Below are 23,048 nucleotides of genomic sequence, written 5' to 3' on the forward strand. Positions count from 1 at the left end.
CTTGCATTCACTAAAATCTAAAATGCTGTACTGTAGAGACTGTTTTGTGTGTAAAAGGCAGTGCATTAATATCTAAAGTCGTGTCAAAGTGCTAAATGTGTGCTAAATGCTAAATGTGCTAAATATGTGCTAAATATGTCTCAAACCTATTCACATGATCTTATGTCCCACCTCATGTTACATACCGTATTTGCTAATGAAAATGTCACTAACCTGTTGTGTACTCTGAAGCCCTTTACATGTGATCTTGTTCTCAAGAAGAAGTAGACTGAAAAACTATTCAAGTGAATGATAAAAGTGTTCTATACTATACTCATCTGTCATCTAGTATTTGACATTGTTCTGGTATTTGATCTCTGTACACCCCCTATCTATAAACAATTTATTACATTGGACCTCCTCTTGACCTCCTGTTGCAGTGTTCTTCCGCCTGTGGTAAAGGATCGAAGAACCGTAAGGTGAGCTGTGTGACCCGATCCGGTCGACCTGTTCCAGAGGACAACTGTAAACACCTGACCCAACCCAGCAAGGAGAGGAGCTGCCGGGGGCGCCGCTGCCCCAAATGGAAGGCAGGGAGCTGGGGAGAGGTACTCTTTAAACCTGAAATAAACACTACATGCTACCACCACCAATCATGCTCTCAGTTCAGCACTCATTATTTTTCCTTTTAATGCTCATTAACTTGCTGATTCACTGGTGCACTGTGAGGTATGTGTCTGAGTTGGCATTTCTTCTTACATGCACTACTGTTCAGTAATATGTGTTCTGTGGCTCACCACTCTGGCGGTTTGAGAGGATCCCACGCTGGGCTGCTATCTGGGGCAGTGGGAGGGAGGGATAGCCATGCCTCCACTTTCATCTGGGCTTGGCTGAGGTAGACTTTAGCCAGCATGAAGCTCCCCACTCCACGCTCCTTCCCTCCCGCGCGCCCGCTCTCCTATCCTATACCTCCCCAATTGGAAACATGTGTCAGAGGCTCCTCTTCCTCTACCCACCCAGAGCAATCTGGTCTCATAGACTAGAAGTAACATAGAAAATGAAAATCCATGACACTCAAATTAGCATGTTACATTTTAATCTTTATTTAATCTTTATTTTACTAGGCAAGTCAGTTAAGAACAAATTCTTATTTAAAATGATGGCCTACCATGGCCAAATCCTAACCCGGGATGACGCTGAGCCAATTGTGCGCCGCCCTATGGGCATACCAATCACAGCCAGTTGTGATACAGCCTGGAATCTAACCAGGGTCTGTGTGACGCACCTAGCACTGAGATGCATGTTACCGGGGAGCCCAAAGACAGAAGGTTACTTAATGCAAAAACAAAAGGAGTGTGGTTGGTCGGGGTGGATGGGCCGACATATAACACGAACGTCTAGCAACCCAAAGGTTGCATGTTCGAATCTCATCACGGAACACTTTTGCATTTTAGATAATTAGCAACTTTGCAACTGCTTACTACTTTGTAGCTACTTTGCAACTACTTAGCATGTTACCTAACCCTTCCCCTAACACTAACCTTAACCCTTTAACCTAACTCCTAACCCTAACCTCTAACCCCTAGCCTAGCTAACGTTAGCCACCTAGCTTTTATTTATTTATTTTACATCCACAAAATAATACATACTATACCAAATGTAACAAATCATCAAAAAATCTGTTGTTCTGTCCCTGAATAAGGTAGTTAACCCACTGTTCCTAGGCCATCATTATAAATAAGAATTTGTTATTAACTGACTTGCCTAGTTAAATAAAGGTTACATTTTTAAAATACTAGTCACAGATTTTCGTTTACTATGTTATGGCTACCCCTGAGTCCAGGTTGGCCAGCGAGACAATCCACTTACCACAGCAGGCCAGACACATTCCCAACATGCACATCCCCAGCTGGAGACCCTGGTGCTTTTTCGCCCTCTATTCCTCTCTGTCTCTTTCTCTTCCTCTCTCTCCACTGATCAGGGGCCCAGAAGAGATACACATCTGTCCTCCATACCTCAGAGGACTTGTTGTCTATCTCAAACAGCTCTATTGCAATCGTATTAATATAACCAGGTAACAAATGATTTCCCTGAATGTACTGTACCGTAATTATTAAACAGACAGTCTATGGTAGCCATGGACCATTTTACAAAATTTTAAAAAATGCACACACAAAATTACATCAAATAATTGGCAGATAAAACATTTAAAAAAACACTCCACATGTTAACAACTGACATCCTACCCACTTGTTCAAGGAAAACACCGCTCAAACACTATCTTAGTCCACTGTTGATAGTCCCAACATGTTTTACATGTAAGCAATCTAATGTTGAAGATATAGAACTTTCAAAATACAGAAAGTGTCATGCAAAACGCTACTGTTATTGAGTGGTATTAGCCTTTAAGCCTTAGTGAGTAGTTCCTTCATAAACAATCAGCTTTATTTTGAATGTGATTATGAAATATGATGTTCAAGAAATCATTAGTCAATCGAAATATAGTCTTAAAGACAGACTCAGCGATATGATGTAGATGCAGAAAGTAAACACCGTTGTGGGTACATTTCCACAACAACTAAGAGCGTTGATGCGTGAGGCTAAACTTCTCCCCTGTTTTGGTTCCCTGGCTACCACGCTGTGAACAGCGTGAAGGGAACCCATGCACTTGTCCGGATACTGTGTGAGAGTGAAGTGTTGCATCTCGCTCATCTCAATATCTCCGGTGCTGCTCGTGGCAACGTCATTTAGCTGAGTCTACCTTTAAATACTACAATTATGGCATTTCACACTGGAAATATTCCTTCTTCAAGCAGGTGACCCTAATATAAAATAAATCAGATGAAAGCTTTTTCACTAATCACATTTAGTTTTTCTTGTTTTGAGAATGAAAGTAATACACATTGTTGAAATACAGAGAGGATAGGTAGCATAAAAATATGGAATGCTTGGGGCTTTTAATGGTTAACATGCAACTAATTTAACAAGGTGATGTCTCACCTCTCGCTCTGTGGGCCTCAGGAGGGTATGGACATCTGGATGTGTTTACTGATCCACACACACACACACACACACACACAGTCCTCTAACCTTTAAGAGCATGTACAGTCGATTGGGTGGTAATAACATGTACACACACACACACAATAATATACACATTAACAGATAGACAAACTCACACACACGACAATATACACGTTAACAGATAAACAAACTCACACACACACACAACAATATACACGTTAACAGATAAACTCACACACACACACACAATAATATACACATTAACAGATAAACAAACTCACACACAATAATATACACATTAACAGATAGACAAACTCACACACACAATAATATACACATTAACAGATAGACAAACTCACACACACACACACACACACAATAATATACACATTAACAGATAGACAAACTCACACACACACACACACACAATAATATACACATGAACATAGATAGACAAACTCACTCACACACACAGACACACACACACACAATAATATAGACATTAACAGATACACAAACTCACACACAAAAACACACCAATAAATGCACTTTATAATCAATTAAGACACTTTATAATCAATTAAGGCATGTGTAATAATGATCTTCATGTGCCTTTACAACATAAAAGCTCCCTTAGGAAAATGCACTGTTTGCCATTAATGTTGGTGCACAAAACCAATTCAAATGTAAGCACAAACAGTATCAGGATTAACAGTATTGTAACGACCCTGGGTTTATAAGCGCGGAAATCGACTCTGCCACTGGAGCATGCTTTTGCAGCACAGTCGATAGCGCGCCGGACCTCGGGCTAGAAGGTCGAGGGTTCGAGACCTGCTCCCCACTGTTTCATTTGAAAGTGGATATTTTTATTTTAAGATGATAAGCATACACAGTAAACATATAAACATGATTAGATTTGCCTTATTAATGTAATTTTATGTTTCTAATACAGTATTTTTAAAAGACCTAGATAGGCATGCTGAACATGCACAAATGTGAGGAAAACAAGGTAGTAGTGAACATTACATTCTTAGAAAAAATGGTTCCAAAGGGGTTCTGTGGCTGTGCCTATAGGAGAACCCCTTCTGGTTTCAGGTAGAGCCCTTTTTGGTTCCAGTTACAACTATTTTGAGTTCCATGTAGAACCCTCTCTAGAAAGGGTTCTACATGACACCTAAAATGGTTTTACCTGGAACCAAAAGGGTTCTACTATGGGGACAGCCAGAGAAAACATTTTGGTTCTAGATAGCACCTTTCTAAGAGTGTTCCCACCAACCACTATCATTCTTTCTACTTACATGTTGGGATTTTCCTCCAGATGTATTTCTGTTGTGTGCAGCTGTAGATTAAATAGATTAAATGTTTCACATTTCTTGCACTTTTTAAGATAAAAAAACTGTGTTAAATCATCAAGACATTATACATTCAAAATACAATGTCCTCAAGGCAGGGGTTCAAACTTGACTGTCTAGTGGACACTCCCTCTCCTCTCTCCCTCTCTCTCCCTCTTCACAGAGGGTTGAAATCTGCTATTTATTAACACAGAGGAGCCGGGAGCACACGTGTGTAAAGAACCCCATCCGTCTGGAGGGTTTTCACTGTGGTTACACTCTGCCCCAATTTTAAGATTTAAAATTCTGCAAACACAACCTTGATTCAAGCTTACATTTTTCTTGCCCGCAACGTCCGGTGGTTAGATCGTTTGGATCAAAGCTCTAGACCCATACTTTTTGGAATAATACAATATCAGGTTATGCAATGATTATGATGTGTTAGCTTTACTTAGAAGTATTGCTGTTGACATTGAGGCAAATTGTAGTGAATGATATTGAATTAAAATTATAGTGAATGATATTGAATTAAAATTGTAGTGAATGATATTGAATTAAAATTGTAGTGAATGATATTGAATTAAAATTATAGTGAATGATATTGAATTAAAATTGTAGTGAATGATATTGAATTAAAATTGTAGTGGTACAGCAGTCAAAGACTTAATAATGAGCTGTGTCCTTCAACCTGAAGCCAGCATGTAATTCTAAGTCAAGTTGTATTACATATAAACCATAGAGGGGTCTGGTGTGAGTCAACAAACAAAATGACAAACCATTTATGCCATTTAACTATGTTTCTACCTGTGTCTTTCAAAACATTAGTTTCACAGGCACATGTAACCCGAAGTGCTTTGCTTGTTAGTGTAGTCTCGTGCAGGGACATAACCTTATTTAAGACCTAAAGACTTATGCCAACTAACCCGGGTTAAACCCCCGGTAAGTTAAACCAGTGTGTGTGACTGACATCTTTGCTGTGGAAGGTAAGGAAAGTGGGTGTAGCGTAGCCTTGAATAGTGCAACCACCTGTATGTGGTTCCTGAATTCAATTCCACACAGGTCTAAAATGAGGGTAAATAAACATAGAAATTAACAACGAAACTCTACAGATGTAGCATCTTAATCTGAGCCAGTTTGCTACAGCAGGACAAGAATCATGCTATCAAACTATCAACTTCAGAAGTCTTTTTAAACATCAAAATACACTACAAAATAAAATTAAGATCCTACACACCTGTATGTTAAAGAGTACATCATTTCCATATTTGGTTTCAACAAGTGTATAATTTTAATGTAGGAAGTAGTTGGCTAGACTTGTATTGTCATATATGATCCTTTGAGGTTATATCAATTGCAGAGATAAAAACAACAGTGCCTCTAATCAGTTTTGTTTGAATTGCATTCAATAATACATGATTCAATGAAATTCTGCTTCCTGTGCTTTTTCTAGTCAATTCATATTCCGAAAAATAATAGTTCATATATAACAAAAATATCACACGTTGATTTCATTTTTACAGTCAACTTGTACTCAAATAACTTGGTTATAATTGGAGAAAAAAATAGGTGGAGAGGAATGACATCACAATCAAGTAAATATCAGACGTGTAGAGAATCGTTTTAAATACATCTTACCTTCTGTCCTGTTCTGTTTCAGTGCTCAGCGTCATGTGGCAATGGAATTCAAGAGCGGGAAGTTTTCTGTGAGGTTGGAAACCGGCGCAGCCCGGAGGAGACTGAATGCCCCCCATCCTCCCGTCCGGCCTCCAGCCAGACCTGCCGGGTCACTGACTGCCCGTCTCCGTACCGGTGGAGCAAGGGAGAGTGGCAATCGGTAAGTGCAGCCTTGACGTCTCTCCGGATAACACCATTTGCATGTTCTCCAAAATAAACAAACAGCGTGCGCGTCGGCGTGTCCACTCAGTTGGCGCGTGGATATTTCGCGCACTGCTGTTTCAAGCGAGGTGCAGCGCAGCTGACAGACAGAGTGGGACCTCACGCTCGTCCCAGAGACATTCGCTGTCAGGAGGGGGCTGAGGGGAGCTCCAGAGCGCGCAAAGGCTCGTGTGTATCGAATTACTTTTGTGCATTTAATGTCAAGCAAACCTTTTTAATTGGAGAACAACATTCTTAGTATTGCAAACAAAAATACTGATTTGGAAAACAAAACATTAACCAAAAGTATTGAGAGCAAAATAAACATATCAAGGAAATCATTTTGAAAGGCAAGAACAAATTAATTGTAAAACAATTCATGCAAAAAAAAAAAAAAAAAAATTCAGCTAAACATTTTCAATGATAACTTCCCTCTTTGCTTGCATTTTTTTTTTTTAAATCTTTGGTTAACTTACCCTGCCATTTGCTTTCTCTTCCTTTTTTTAGCTTTTGCCAAGTTTTGCCAGATTCATTCCCTGTACATGGGGTTTAGAGGGAGGCATAGATGATGTGTCTCTATTGGTCAATTGGTTCATTCTCATTTGTGACCACTGCCTTATTATGTAGCAACATTTGAAATTGTGTTTTTTTTACATTGAATAAAAGTAGAGACTCTGTGATAGAAAATGGTATATCATACACAGCAGTTGAGGAACAATGGGAAAGTAATTCTTCTTTGAAAGTTGATGAACTTGTAACCACACTTTTGAGAAAATGGCCCTTGAATGTTTTGGTACACCTACTGGAGAGCTCTTTGTCTACACCGGTTCAGCATCGTTCACAGCCTCTTAAGCCTTACCCCAACCCATCTCTTTAAGGATTGACATGTGACGCCATGTACTAAAAAGAGTGAGTAGTTTAGTAAACAACAAAGATTTCAAGACTTAAAGTTGTAAACGTAGTAGCCTACAATAAGGAAAAACTCCAGGTAAAAATACACTTTATCTAGTCCTTGGCCTTATAACGACACAGGGCGAGACCCAGATGCAGACACTGGAGGCAGATGGTTCGAGTGTATGATATTTATTGAAAAACAAGGGGCAGGCAAGAGGCATGTCGAGGACAAGCAGAAGTTCATAAACCAGGTCAGAGTCCAAAAGGTACTGGGCGGCAGGCAGGCTCATAGTCAGGGCAGGCTGAATGGTCAGGCAGGCGGGTACAGTGTCAGGGCAGGCAAAGAGTCAGAACCGGGTGGACTGGAAAAACAGAGACTAGGTAAAACAGGAGCACGGAAAAACACGCTGGTGACTTGACATGTCCTGGTACTCTGCGGGAACGGCAGACAAGTCCGAGGCTTTACCTAAACCCGTAGGAGCACAGCCCGGGGGAGGCTGTGCCGCCTTAAGGCAATGTGAGTGGAAGAATGGGCTCCAACCCAGGATAGAACCAGTGTTCCACTCAATAAGGGAGTTGTTCCTCAGGAGCCATGAAAATCCAGAGGGAGAAAATGTATGGACTTACCGTGATTGCCTGATACCCGCAGGTTAGTTGGAACTCTGCTGTGCATGACTCTGCCAATGGAGGGTCCGTCCAGTGCTCTGGTGTCCATGGGAACAGAGAGGAGTTGTGAGGAGATACCTAGGTTAGATACCAGAGTAGCGTCCATAAAACTCTCATCAGACCCAGAGTCAATGAGCACCCGGAGAGATTTAGACCGGTCACCCCACAGCAGGGTAACATAAAAAGGAATACGGGTAACGGGAGTTAGAAAACTCCCAGTCTGGCCCACCAGTGTACTCGTATCTAGTGAGGAGCCAGGTCTTTTACTGGGAAGGTGGCTATGTAATGACCCGCAGCACCACAATACAGACAACTGTTGGAGCTCAGCCTACGTTAAACGTTCCTTAGGCGATACTCTAGCTCTGCCCAGTTGCGTAGGCTCCAGAGTGAACGAGTCGCCCATCCCCAATGATTCCCGAGAGATCTTGGGTGGCTTCGGCTCCTCTCGGAAGTACAGATGTCGTGGACTTCTGGGGAGCATTGCTGCACAGCTATTTTAAGGTCTCTCCAGTGTCGTTGTCCTGTTGGAAGGTGACCCTTCACCCCAGTCTGAGGTCCTGACCGCTCTGGAGCAGGTTTTCATCAAGGATCTCTCTGTACTTTGGTCTGTTCACCTTTCCCTTGATCCTGACTAGTCTCCCAGTCCCTGCCTCTGAAAAACATCCCCACAGCATGATGCTGCCACCACCATGCTTCACTGTAGGGATAGTGCCAGGTTTCCTACAGACATGACGCTTGGCATTCAGGCCAAAGAGTTCAATCTTGGTTTAATCAGACCAGAGAATCTTGTTTATCATGGTCTGAGAGTCCTTTAGGTGCCCTTTGGCAAACTCCAAGCGGGCTGTCATGTGCCTTTTACTGAGGAGGGGCTTCCATCTGGCCACTCTACCATAAAGGTCTGATTGGTGGAGTGCTGCAGAGATGGTTGTCCTTCTGGATTGTTTTCCCATCTCCACAGAGGAACTCTGGAACTCTGTCAGAGTGACCAGCTGGTTCTTGGTCACCTCCCTGACCAAGGCCCTTCTCCCCCGATTGCTCAGTTTGGCCAGACAACCAGCTCTAGGAAGAGTCTTGGTTGTTTCAAACTTATTCCATTTAAGAATGATGGAGGCCACTGTGGTCTTGGGGACCTTCAATGCTACAGACATTTTTTGGTACCCTTCCCCAGATCTGTGCCTCGACACAATCCTGTCTCTGAGCTCTACGGACAATTCCTTCAACCTCATGGCTTGGTTTTTGCTCTGACATGCACTGTCAACTGTGAGACCTTATATAGACAGGTGTGGGCCTTTCCAAATCATGTCCAATCAATTTAATTTACCACAGGTGGAGTTGTAGAAACATCTTAAGTTGTAGAAGGAGGATCAATGGAAACAGGATGCACCTGAGCTCAATTTCGAGTCTCATAGCAAAGGGTCTGATACCTATGTAAATAAGGTATTTCTGTTTTTATCAGGGTGTAACATTACTTTTAGGTCAAACCAAATTGGTACTGCCTATGAGTAGAATCAGTGCCAAATAAAGACTTGTAATGACTTGCAACCATAGAGTAAAATACTATATACGTGATCTACCCCTATGCTTGCAACCTCTACCTACTATCTATCCAAGTAGTAGCAGGCTTACCTAATATAGGCTAAATATTATCAGCAGGTATAGATGAACTCCATGAGGATTAGCTCCTACATGGAGAAAATGCCCTCCGCTGTTATCCAGCCACATCTGGAACTACTAACAGACAGTCAGGCAGACAGACAGACAGGCAGGCAGGCAGGCAGGCAGGCAGGCAGGCAGGCAGGCAGGCAGGCAGGCAGGCAGGCAGGCAGGCAGGCAGACAGACAGACAGACAGACAGACAGACAGACAGACAGACAGACAGACAGACAGACAGACAGACAGACAGGAGAGACAGGAGAGACAGGAGAGACAGGAGAGACAGGAGAGACACAAAAGAAGTGTGTTTCCCGATGTCCTCATTAATGTAAAGTTAATGCTATCTAGTTAGGCTAGTCAGTCCCAGTGACTAGCTAGTAGCCATTGAGCCCTTTTTATCCAAAATGGAAATAAATAAAAAATAATCAAGCTTTTTCATGCACTAGCTCGCTAGTTAGCAGAAAACACTTTTGCTTCTCAGCATTGCCAGCTAGCTAGGTAGCTATCGAACATAGCTGTACTGGCCATTGTTTTAAGCTGCTAACTTTAGCTGGGATTTTAAAAAATGAGGTTGATCTTTCACTCCAAAACAGGTTGACCAATAGATAGATACACATCATCTATGCCTCCCTCTAAACCAACCTACACAAAATTATATGCCAAAACTTTTCAAATGCAAAAAAAGGCAGAGAAAGAAAATGGCAGAGTAACAAACAAATATAGACAAAATTGCAGGCAAAGAGGGAAGCGTTTCACTGAAAATATATTCCTTTGTCTTGCCTTTCAAAAAGATTTCCTTGCAATATTATTAATTTTACACTCAATATTTTTGGGTTAATGTTTTGCTTTCAATATCAGTAGTTTTGTTTGCTGTAATAAGAATTTTGTTCTCAAATTCAAAACGTTTGCTTGACACTAAAGGCACAAAAGTTCATCCATATGAGAGAAGTGCCTGTGATAAAAATCAGATGACTCCCTTTCTCTCATATTCCCCCTGAATGATTCAACTCCTTTACAAATACAGTAGGCCCATAGAGCTGAAAACATACTGGAATCGAGCTTCAGAGGCACACTGTGTTTCAACTTCTCAAGAAATGTTTTATTGAACATAGTACCTCAACCCAATCTGATCTCATCAACTCATTTTCTTTAGGTAAGATAAGCCCATGATCGGCAAGTTATCAAACACTGCTTTCAGGCTATGTTGGTTGGGGTTAGTATTTTTGTTCAGGAAGCCTTAAATCTAGGTCAACAAGCAGCATGAAATCACTGCACTCAGAGGAGAGTGTAGCCTAATTAGTTGAGGGAGCTCGGCACCCCCTCACGCTGCAAACAGCTGGAGGTAATTATGGCAGTTCACCTCCTGCTCCTGTGGGACGTTTGGCGGGTCAAGTTCAGTCTCGAAAACTCGACCCTAAGCAGTCACTGTTGCCTAGGGTAGGGTTTTCGAGACTAGGTCATGTTGCCTCAGCTAAAGTTCCAGATGCGGGAATTTCTTGTGCCTTTCTAGTCTGTTTAGCCACTGCTATACCTCAATATGCTTCATCCAGATTTAAAAGAATGGTATAGGTAGGGGGCCTATAGCAAGCAATAGCTCAAACATGTGCTCTGACAGCTAGACACATGTTCATTTCCGCCATATCCTGTCATTTTTTAGGCCTAGTGCTTAAGTGGGCTATGGGTAGGGCCTAGTTTCTGGACCAGCCGATATGGCCAGTTAACCTGAGAGCTTGAGGAAAGGGTTTAGTGGAAATCTGTTCTTCATTTTTCTCACCATATCGTGTAATAACATAGGCTATGCCACTCATTCTAATAACTAGGAGTTGTAATATATCATTATACGAGCTAGGCTATGTTACTCTGTCCTTCTGTCCAGTATAGGTATTTGTAAGTATAGGCTACTTTGAGCTGTTGAAGTATATCATTTTATAATACCACGTTTAGAATGTTTTTACATTAGCCCAAACTCAACAGCCTGCTATGGCAGGCTACATTCCACTAAGTCACACCATGGCTGCTCAGCTCACAACAACAATTCCAGGTATTTTAGTTGTTTGACAGCGTTGGACACATAGGGTAGATGAAGACCAGCTGGAGTGCATTCGTAAGAGCTGAGGTGTTTCTGACGCAAGGCCTCTCTAAGCCCTTCCAAAAAAGCTTGTAGCTTGGATTACCACCATAACACAGCGTCACAACACTTGAGTTACTACATACATCTGGATGTAGAGAACCAGGGTGACGGCCTGAGACTTCACTCAGCTTCAGTCAGTCCGGACTATAAACACATCACAGCTGCTGTTAAGTCCATAGCACACTGCCATCATGTTATTTAGTCAAATTTCACTCTTCATCCAGCATACTTGTCCAAGACTGTGTCAGATCAGCAAGGTCACATACTGTAAGAAGTCTTGCAGAAAGTCAAAAAAACGTGTTGAAATTGTGCAAATCCTAGTGTTGTAGTATTACCGTTAGTGGTCAGGCTCAGTCATGTTTTCCGCCTCCTATCTCCTGTTCTGATATCCATATTAGATGTAGGTAAGGGTCTTAGAACAAACATAAAATACATCTGTACATAAATCACCTTGACATTTGGAACCAACCCTTTGCTGGTGCTGAAAACAAACCCACCCCTTCAGTCTTTTCAACTCTGAAGACTCAGATAAAGGCTATGGGAAGGATCTTGGGGTTGTTTTCGACGACATTAACTTTGATTTTCCCGTTGTTTGTGATGTTCCCGCTTCCATTCCAGTGTAGTAAGTCGTGTGGGTCGGGCCACCGGCGTCGAGCGGTGCTGTGTATGGACCAGACAGGGGAGGAGGTCCATGAGATGTTCTGTGTGGATCAGAGAAGGCCAGATGACTCTGAGAGCTGTAATACCCACGTCTGTGAGTTCATCTGGATCACAGGGGACTGGACAGAGGTGAGAGTCAATGAATGTGCCTGTTTCAAAATGCAACCATGTCACTTTAATAATGTTATCTAACATTAATGTTCTATCTGATCGTGCTTGATTGCAGTGTCGTTATCGTATCAAATTTTCTCTCTCCTGTGGCAGTGCTCGGCCAGCTGTGGACAGGGATACCACAGACGCCTAGTCTCCTGCAGTGAGGTGCATGCTGGGAATGATAACTATGAGTATGGGCATCAGTCTTTGTCCAACTGCCCTGGGACCCCCCCTGAGAGCTACATGCCGTGTAGCCAAAGCCCCTGTCCTCCAACACACGAGTGGAGAGTTGGAGTCTGGGGACCTGTGAGTGGCATCCAGTCTCTATGTATTATCAGTGTTCAGTGCTTTTTTCATCCTGGCAGGCTCCCTTACACCTGCTCTTCTCTCCCTCTCAGTGTTCAGTAAGCTGTGGAGGTGGGGTGATGGAGAGGACAGTGCAGTGTGTGTCTACTGAGGGACAAGGCAGTGACAGTTGTCCCTCAGAAACTAAACCAGAAGCCAGCAAAGTCTGCAGCAGCCCTGCCTGTGAGTAGACATACAGTAGCCTCAGCCTCCACAGACTCCATAACTCCTGTTATACTGTATATGTGTGATAAACCTCTATACCATAGCTATACCTCTCCTAAATATGTCCTTTGTTCTCTCTCTTAGGCCATCTGCCCACTAGCTGCAGTGACGTCCAGAGTCTGTCTGGCGTCCAGCCTGATGGTGAACAGTTTCTCAACGTACAAGGAAAAGCACTCAAAGTAAGACCATGGTATCATCTTTCTTATTAAGTGCACTATGCAACGTTTTATAACATTTTAGTATATATAGTATATAGTGATTACTGACTTATTTTGCAAATGTAAATGGTAAATGAATAGAGAGAGTATCTATGCCAATGTCAGTCAATAAAAACCTGTTGGCCAGTGATCATACATGGCTTTACATGTCTGTCTGTCTGTCTGTCTGTCTGTCTGTCTGGCTGGCTGGCTGGCTGGCTGGCTGTCTCTCTCGCTCTCTGTCTGGCTGTCTCTCTCGCTCTCTGTCTGGCTGTCTGGCTGTCTCTCTCGCTCTCTGTCTGGCTGTCTGGCTGTCTCGCTCTCTGTCTGGCTGTCTCTCTCGCTCTCTGTCTGGCTGTCTCTCTCGCTCTCTGTCTGGCTGTCTGGCTGTCTCGCTCTCTGTCTGGCTGTCTGGCTGTCTCACTCTCTATCTGGCTGTCTCGCTCTCTGTCTGGCTGTCTCGCTCTCTGTCTGTCTGGCTGTCTCACTCACTCTCTGTCTGGCTGTCTCGCTCTCTGTCTGTCTGGCTGTCTCACTCACTCTGTCTGGCTGTCTGGCTGTCTCTCTCGCTCTCTGTCTGGCTGTCTGGCTGTCTCGCTCACTCTCTGTCTGGCTGTCTCTCTCGCTCTCTGTCTGGCTGTCTGGCTGTCTCTCTTGCTCTCTGTCTGGCTGTTTGGCTGTCTCGCTCTCTATCTGGCTGTCTCGCTCTCTGTCTGGCTGTCTCGCTCTCTGTCTGGCTGTCTGGCTGTCTCTCTCGCTCTCTGGCTGTCTGGCTGTCTCTCTCGCTCTCTGTCTGGCTGTCTGGCTGTCTCTCTCGCTCTCTGTCTGTCTGTCTGTCTGTCTGGCTGGCTGGCTGGCTGGCTGGCTGGCTGTCTCTCTCGCTCTCTGTCTGGCTGTCTCTCTCGCTCTCTGTCTGGCTGTCTGGCTGTCTCTCTCGCTCTCTGTCTGGCTGTCTGGCTGTCTCGCTCTCTGTCTGGCTGTCTCTCTCGCTCTCTGTCTGGCTGTCTCTCTCGCTCTCTGTCTGGCTGTCTGGCTGTCTCGCTCTCTGTCTGGCTGTCTGGCTGTCTCACTCTCTATCTGGCTGTCTCGCTCTCTGTCTGGCTGTCTCGCTCTCTGTCTGTCTGGCTGTCTCACTCACTCTCTGTCTGGCTGTCTCGCTCTCTGTCTGTCTGGCTGTCTCACTCACTCTCTGTCTGGCTGTCTGGCTGTCTCTCTCGCTCTCTGTCTGGCTGTCTGGCTGTCTCTCTCACTCTCTGTCTGGCTGTCTCTCTCGCTCTCTGTCTGGCTGTCTCTCTCGCTCTCTGTCTGGCTGTCTGGCTGTCTCTCTTGCTCTCTGTCTGGCTGTTTGGCTGTCTCGCTCTCTATCTGGCTGTCTCGCTCTCTGTCTGGCTGTCTCGCTCTCTGTCTGGCTGTCTGGCTGTCTCTCTCGCTCTCTGGCTGTCTGGCTGTCTCTCTCGCTCTCTGTCTGGCTGTCTGGCTGTCTCTCTCGCTCTCTGTCTGGCTGTCTGGCTGTCTCGCTCTCTGTCTGGCTGTCTCACTCTCTGTCTGGTTGTCTCGCTCTCTGTCTGGCTGTCTCGCTCTCTGTCTGGCTGTCTGGCTGTCTGTCTGGCTGTCTCGCTCTCTGTCTGGCTGTCTCGCTCTCTATCTGGCTGTCTGGCTCTCTATCTGTCTTTCTGGCTGTCTGTCTGGCTGTCTCGCTCTCTATCTGGCTGTCTCGCTCTCTGTCTGGCTGTCTGGCTGTCTCGCTCTTTGTCTGGCTATCTGTCTGGCTGTCTGGCTGTCTCGCTCTCTGTCTGGCTATCTATCTGGCTGTCCATTTGAGAACCAAGCCAACCCAGGTCAGGTTTAGAAATAGCGTGTGTCGTCCTGAAGAGGTTTTGATTTTAATTTCTGGGCTCGTTCCTCACTCCTTCCTCCTTCTCCACCTCCTCTTCCTCCTCAGGTCTACTGTGCAGGAATGCAGACTGACAGGCCGCAGGAGTACCTCACCTTGACGACCGGAGAGGGAGAGAACTACTCTGAAGTCTTTGGCTTCAGGTAAAGCAACCTATGGGGCTGTGGATTACTTCATGTATCATCATGTAACACTGTCAAAAGTGTGGAGGACACATTTTATATGAACTTGGTTGCTCTTTTTCTCTTCAGACTGATAGACCCCACACAGTGCCCTGCTAACGGGACAAGGAGAGAGGACTGTGAGTGTAGGAGAGACTACACCGCTGCTGGCCTCTCCACCTTCACCAGAGTACGACTGGACCTCAGCAAGATGCACATCATCAGTGAGTGGGCCAGAACCAGTTGCAGAACACATTCAGCAAGGCCACATAGACTAGCCTACCAATTATTGAAACACACACACACACACACACACACACACACACACACACACACCACACACACACACACACACACACACACGCACACACGCTACATCAGATTTCATTACACTAACCTGAATGTCAATGCTAACCAGCTAGTGTCAGAGTACCATGCTTGGCTCCCCCAACATGCTTGGAAGTCAGAGCCTCCTCCCCACTCCTCTCTATCCTCACATAGACATTTCATTAAGTCCAAGCAGAGTGGCGTTAATGGGATCAAGATGTCTTCTAGGAGCACACAATTAAAGGGCCTTAGGGGATAAGTAGATGGAATTATACTGATATTGCCATTATGGTGACCCCTAAAAGGAAGCCCGGATTCAGGTTATGTGAAAGTGTACTCATTTTGGAAGATGCAGGCTGTTCTTTTGATGTTATATGAGCTGTCGTAGTTATGCTGACCAGTCAAACAGACCGAGCTATGTTCCCGATTCATTTTTCACCAAGCTTCTGTCATGTTTACTAATATGTCCTGCCATTGTTTCTCTCTTTTGTCGTTCAGCCATAGACTGGCAGTTTGCTTTCACACGCGACGGCCACAGAGTTCCCTTTGCCACCGCTGGAGACTGCTACAGCGCTGCCCGGTGTCCACAGGTAAGAACTGCATGGCCAGGGAGCCACTGGGAGAGAACTAGTGGAGAATAAAAAGGTTTGACTCAAGTCTTCACTAGGGCGTGAGTTCTGAGGTTAGGACTAAGGACTTGTATGGACTTAACTAGTCTTGGTTCATCTCGTTTACCAGCTGTGTCTTCGGTGGTGTGTCTGACCGTAGAATTGTGCTGTTGAGTTCAATGTGTGCTTAGTTCCAGCAGAGCCTAATGCTCAAGAGGTTAGTCAGATGCTGAGTGTGGTGATACTGTGAACAGAGAGAGCAGGGGTGTGTTCTGTGAGTGGGGACCGAGCAGAGCAGACACACATGGCCTGAGGACAGAGAGGCCCGTCTGTCTGAGGGGAGATTTGGAAACACTCCCTGCCTGTGCCAGTGTCTGCAGATCAGATCCTGTTAGTCTGTGAGAGGAGACGGCTGACACACACACACACACACACACACACACACACACACACACACACACACACACACACATACACACACACACCAAGCCCTGGCAAACACACATCAAATACACCCTGTCTACAGCTGGCAAACCGACACACCATGTGCTGTCCCTCTACACTCTCTCCCCTCACCACAGATGCTGCATGTGAGACTGTATTAGTCCCATGTCTTTCTGGTGTTGTCTCCCTCAACTGGGGTATGCCCACATATCAGAGACAGGGGAGTGTGTGAGTTACAGGAGCAAATGGAATGGCACCAAGCGCATGGAAACCATGTATTTGATGTATTTGATACCATTCCACCTAAAAACTAGACATTGAATATCCCTTTGAGCATGGTGAAGTTTATAATTACAATTTGGATGGTGTATCAATACACCCAGTCACTACAAAGATACAGGCGTCCTTCCTAACTCAGGTGCCGGAGGGAAGGAAACCGCTCAGGGATTTCACCATGAGGCCAATGGTGACTTTAAAACATTTACAGAGGTTAATGGCTGTGATAGGAGAAAACTGAGGATGGATCAACAACGTTGTTATTCCACAATACTAACCTAATTGACAGTGTTTGCAATAAGGCACTAAAGTAAAACTACAAATATGTGGCAAAGAAATTATGTTGATGTCCTGAATACAAACCATTATGTTTGGGGCAAATACAACACATCACCAGAGTAGCAGTCTTCATATCTTCAAGCATGGTGGTGACTGCATCATGTTATGGGTATGCTTGTCATCGGCAAGGACTATGGAGTTTTTTTAGGAAAAAAACAAATTGTATACAGCTAAGCACAGGCAAAATCCTAGAGAAAACCTGGTTCAGTCTGCTTTCCAACAGACGCTGGGAGACTAATTCACCTTTCAGCAGGACAATAACCTAAAACACAAGGCCAAATCTACACTGAAGTTACTTACCAAGACGACATTGAATGTTGCTGAGTGGTCTAGTTACGGTTTTGACTTAGGTGTGCAAATCTCATAGAGAGTCACCCAGAAAGACTCACAGCTGTAAACCCTGCCAAAGGTGATTTTAACATGTATTGACTCAGGGGTGTGAATACTAATGTAAATTAGATATTTCTCTATTGCCTCAACAAATTTGCAAAAATCTCCAAGTTTTTTACATTCCCTTTGTCATTATGGGGTATAGTGTGTAGATGATTGAGAAACAAAACATATTTTATGAATTTTGAATCCAGGCTGTAACACAACAAAATATGTAATAAGTCAAGGGGTATGAGTACTTTCTGATGGCACTGTATGATTTGTCTCCGTGGTGTCGCAGACTGCAGTCCTACATCCTTTAAAGACCCCGGTTCACCTGCTTTCCCCTCACTTTTCCTCCCCTCTTCCGACTCATTTCAGGAGATGTGTTTCCAATGACCCAAAAAGACCCCAATTTATTTATTTAACCTTTATTTAACCAGGGCTCATTGAGATTAAAATCTCTTTTTCAAGAGCATCCTGGCCAAGATAGGCAGCACCAAGTCAATACAAAAAAATTACAATGAAAGCTATTTGCCAAAACATGTTGGTTTTGCTAAGTTAATAAAGAAACATTCTATTGTTTGCCAAAAGTTAGTGAACATGTTTTTCATTTCCATCAACACAACACACCACTTATCCACACATTTAAATTAGCCATACACTACGCCAGGCTTTCCCAAACCTGGTCCTGGGGCCCCCCCTGGGGGAACTTTTGGGGTTGTGCCCTAGCACTACACAGCTGATTAAAATAACCAACTAATCACCAAGCTTTGAACATTTGAATAAGTTGTGTAGTGTTAGGGCAAAAAACAAAATGTGCACCCCTTGGGGTCCTGAGGATTGAGTTATGGAAAACGCTGCACTACACCATGCTCTGTGAACTTGACAAATATTTATGCTTCCATACTAGAGTTTCAAGAGACACTCAACTGTAGATGCTTACCTCTGGCTGAATGATCTACTCCGTTCTGTTTATAGCTGTTGGTACCGTAAAGTGTCTGGTATTTGTCCATGGGTTTTGTCTGGCTTATATCAGCTGGGCTCTGATGAAACGTAAATGCAGCTGCTGCATGTTAGTGAACTGCTCTCTACTGCTTTCTGTGGTTGGCGTAGTGGGGGGGTGCTGATATCTCTCCCTTGCTCTCTCTCTTCATTTTCTCTTTCTCTTCTTCCCTCCCTCCTCCCTACTTCTATGTTTCCTCAGGGTCGATTCAGCATCAACCTCTCAGGGACAGGCTTCCAGCTAGCTGAGGAAACCAAGTGGATCTCCCAAGGAAACTACGCAGTTGCTGATATACACAAATCCCAGGTAAAAATATGATGCACATTCACACAGCCTCATGGACGGAATGATTTAGATTAGCATCTTATTAGCATCGTTTTTGGTTTCAGACAACGTCATTCTCCACTTTCCCTCCTTCCCTCCTTTCTTCTCTCCCTCCCCCCCAACCTACCTCTCTCCATCCTTCCCTCCTTCCTTCCCTCCTTTCTTCTCTCCCTCCCCCCCACCCTACCTCTCTCCATCCTTCCCCCCTCCTTTCCTTTTGGCTTCAGAGGGGCCTCTGCTCTGGGCATTGGCCCAAGTGGACTCTGTATCCCTGACTCCCCTGGTGCCTTAATGCTGTTTTTCGACTGTAACACTAGTGCAGGGATCATCAACTAGATTCAGCATCGGGACGATTTTCCATAGCTAATTCTAACAGTGAGGACTTGAGAATAGCATAATCAAAACAGTTGCTTGGTGAGAAGGTGTTAAAGTTCACAGTTGGCCACTGTTATTTAAATGAAAAATGAAAAGTACCAGAGGCCTGGCTTTGGCCCCAAGTGAGAGCAGGTCCAATGGAACCATGGCCCAATGAGACAAAGGGGCTGGCCTGCGTAGATGGAAAGAGAAAAGTCTGAGCCTTTTGGGTAAACCGCTGAGGTAAATCATATATGGAAATGTGCTGTTATGTGACTGGTGAGAGAGGAGCCTTATTGGGCAGCTGCCGAGGGAAGTGGGCCCTCCTGGTTTTGTAATGGAGATCAGGCTGAAGACCGCTTTTGGCAGGGAGAAAAAGGTTGAATCTGTCTCAAAGCCAGTGGAGCTTTGGACACTCAAGGATAGCTGAACACTGGTTGTTTTAAGTCAAGTGTGCTGGAGGGCACTCAAGATGAGAGTTGCCAAACTTCAGAGGAAATGCCGCTCCTATTCATTCCGTGGGATAGATTTCTGGGGAAATGTTTCACCTGTGTATTTCTCAACCTTTCTAAGCTGAGTGTTCTGCATCTGTGCTTAGCTAATGATATTTTATTACTGTGTTTTTCTAATATTACTGTGTTTTTCTTAATGTAATTCATTAAGAGGCCCCATTCCCCCCCCCCCCCCCCCCCCCCACCTTTATTTAACCAGGTAGGCCAGTTGAGAACAAGTTTTCATTTACAACATTTTACATTTTTTACATTTTTTGTGTAAAACCTTTACAATGTAGTCACAGAGAACCGAAAAAAAAAAGACCAAACCCTGAAATCACATTCAACTGAGTGTGCATGATAAATGAGTGGATACATTGTGATTTGTGTTACTGTCACTAAACCATGTGGTATCCTGTTTACAGGTTTGTGGCTTTGGTTTGTGGTGAATTTTCAAAACTCTTAGTGCAAAACTCAAACTGGTAGCACTTGTTACGCAGCCAGTCTTCCATTCAAAACCTTTCATTGTGTTCATTTTGTTTGCAGACATCTCTCACCACACAACCATTGATCTAAAATACAAGTTCATTGTGAAATATAATGAGTACATTGGTTTAATCACCAAAACACCACATAATGATATCTTCTTAATTTAGTTATTTTAACAACCAGTTACAGTCAAATAACAAAAAATGCTAGATACATGTTTCAAAATTGTCCTTTGAATGTAGTATGCTACAGTGCTGTACATTAGGCAATACACTTGCACTACCCATAAAAATATACAAAACATCACATTTTCATCATTTGTGTGATCAAAGTTGTGATCATTGAAGACTTCTTTCACAATATACTTAAATTAAATAAATTAAAGAAACAATGTTTAGCAGGCACTAGTTTGCATCAAGCCTGTCTTGAGCATTTGGCCATAGGTTCTCATCAAAATCGCGGTACATATCCTCAATGTTCACGCACCTGGTGAAAAACCTTTTGGCATAGCCAATCCAAGCCTGACATACTGTAGGTCTCGATTGAAACCATTGCATGCCTCATCCATGGTTTGGAGGGTGTTGGTACGCTCATAGGGTTGTCAATCATACATCTTCCGCCTGTATTGTGATTGTGCATTGTATTTTACAGTATTGTATTGTACTTGTGTAGTGGTCCTGTATGTGGCTTAGTTCATAAGAGCATGGCTCTAGCAACACCAGAGTTGGGTGTTCGATTCCCACTGGGGTCACATACCAAATGTGTGGACTTTTGTATCTTTGGTTAAAAACGTTGATACTGTATTGGCCATTGCAATTTTAATAAAGCAGTGTGAACTGAGTAGTTCTCAAAATCTGTAGTAGACAAACCGGTTTACCTGTAACATCTACAGGTTTATCAAATGGCTAAGTGATTATCAATTAAGAGCAGTCAGATTAAGTAATAGTACAATTATTTTTAAAGAGAAGAGAATCATATCAAAAGTAATGTGAGCGATGCATTGTGAAAGGCAATTACATTATATGAGCATGTATTGCAATGTGAAACGTATTTCTATATGAAACACTGACACTGTAAGTAAGTGCTTCACTGTAAGGTCTACCTACACCTGTTGTATTTGGCGCATGTGACAAATAACATTTGATTTGATTTGTCTGTTGTACTTAGTTGTTTGAAAACGTGCTTAAAGTTTTGAAACAACTGCCCTTTTGATGATCTGTTTTGAATTTTGTACTAAGAATTGTGAAAATGTACCACATACTTTGCACCAAAGCGATAAATAAAAAACAACTGCATTATAGCAGAGTAAATATTGTTCCTTGTTTGTCCACAGGATGGCAGCAGAGTAACAGGAATGTGTGGGGGTTACTGTGGGAAATGCACTCCGTCCTCCGGCTCTTACCTGCTCATCACAGTGGCCTAAATCTACAGTGTTTAACCAGGTGTGTAATACTAACTATTATTTAGAAATATATCGTGTTTTATAGCTTCAGTCTGTTATTATGTGTACCACCATTCCCCTCCTCATCCTAAACATGTGTTTGTATAGTATAGTAAAGTATGTGGTTTTGGCATCCCTTTCTCTCTTCACAGCTCTCTTCAAGCCAAGATGTCCAACCTCTCAGTGGTGCTACAGTAATGAGGATTCCATCCTCCAAACGACCTCTATTCCCTCCAATGTGTAAATATGTCAATAGAACAGGTGTAAGTACTGTACATAACATGGTAAATGACTTATTTATTATACTATATACTCAACATTTATTTTTGTATTGTAAGATAATTTAAGGATTGTGTTTTCTTTCTTGCAACAAACACCATGGACATCTATTCGCATTGCATTAACTAGAACACAAAAATGTGCCTTAGAAATATTTAACATATTCAGTCCAGAGTAGTTGCTTGTGTTTCTTGCGTTGTTGTGTCTCTCATATTGTGGCAGTGTTGCAGCCTGGCTCTTCTATGTCTTAAGATGCAGAAGGAGATTGTCAGTTCTGCTTCACGTTTGTGTGTACGGACGTGGGCACTTTGTATGTACTTCATTTTTTACACTCGTAGCTGTGTTACGGTCTCGGCATCTTATGCCGTGTGGTGTCACTATCCAACCTTGTTCAGTGCCTGAGTGTTTATCAACCAGTGTAGTAAGTGCTACTGTATGTTCCTACCTGGGTCTTAGAGTGTGAAGGCTGTTTAGGCTGTTCTAATTACCTGGTCTACACAGTCGCCAGCGGTGATCAGTGGGCTGGTACATTAGTCAGGTGTGGTACAGAGACAGAGACGGCACAGAGACGGTGTAGTGAACCGTAGCGCAGCGTGCTGTAAAGGTCGATCTGGGACAGCCAGGGGGAATGCTGGTGCTGTCGAGGCTAGCACAGGCAGCTGCTGCAGAGGCAGACCCAGCCAGGTGTTACTACCACAGAGGAACAACCCTGAGATGGGCCATATGCAGAGAGGAATGGGAATGAGTGCTTTAAAGAGATAGCCATCCCTGTAAAGTTGAGGAGTTCAAGAATTCAGCAGCAGGGAAAATAGAGAGAGAGAGAGAGAGAGAGAGAGAGAGAGAGAGAGAGAGAGAGAGAGAGAGAGAGAGAGAGAGAGAGAGAGAGAGAGAGAGAGAGAGAGAGAGAGAGAGAGAGAGAGAGAGAGAGAGAGAGAGAGAGAGAGAGAGAGAGAGAGAGAGAGAGAGAGAGAGAGAGAGAGAGAGAGAGAGAGAGAGAGAGAGAGAGAGAGAGAGAGAGAGAGAGAGAGAGAGAGAGAGAGAGAGAGAGTCAGTCAACCCCTGCCTTGGTGGGACATACTTGAATATTTTTGCTGAGAGAGAAAAGTGAATGACA

The 23,048-nt window shown here is 43.7% G+C and overlaps 1 protein-coding gene across 1 annotated transcript in view; it reads left to right on the top strand.

Moving 5' to 3' along the window:
* Positions 1 to 22,667, top strand: part of LOC139413411 (ADAM metallopeptidase with thrombospondin type 1 motif, 9) — a 70,231-nt gene extending 47,564 nt beyond the window's left edge. The window contains exons 18-29 of the mRNA XM_071160764.1: positions 420 to 587; positions 5,992 to 6,168; positions 12,171 to 12,341; positions 12,477 to 12,671; positions 12,764 to 12,893; positions 13,020 to 13,114; positions 15,075 to 15,169; positions 15,278 to 15,411; positions 16,013 to 16,104; positions 18,758 to 18,862; positions 21,548 to 21,656; positions 21,808 to 22,667. Of these exons, the coding sequence (XP_071016865.1) occupies positions 420 to 587; positions 5,992 to 6,168; positions 12,171 to 12,341; positions 12,477 to 12,671; positions 12,764 to 12,893; positions 13,020 to 13,114; positions 15,075 to 15,169; positions 15,278 to 15,411; positions 16,013 to 16,104; positions 18,758 to 18,862; positions 21,548 to 21,637 (1,452 nt within the window). The 3' untranslated portion in view covers positions 21,638 to 21,656; positions 21,808 to 22,667. The remainder of the gene's footprint in view (positions 1 to 419; positions 588 to 5,991; positions 6,169 to 12,170; positions 12,342 to 12,476; positions 12,672 to 12,763; positions 12,894 to 13,019; positions 13,115 to 15,074; positions 15,170 to 15,277; positions 15,412 to 16,012; positions 16,105 to 18,757; positions 18,863 to 21,547; positions 21,657 to 21,807) is intronic.
* The last annotated feature ends 381 nt before the right edge of the window (positions 22,668 to 23,048 follow it).

The sequence above is a fragment of the Oncorhynchus clarkii genome, chromosome 7 (genome assembly GCF_045791955.1).
Source record: "Oncorhynchus clarkii lewisi isolate Uvic-CL-2024 chromosome 7, UVic_Ocla_1.0, whole genome shotgun sequence".
NCBI lineage: Eukaryota > Metazoa > Chordata > Actinopteri > Salmoniformes > Salmonidae > Oncorhynchus > Oncorhynchus clarkii.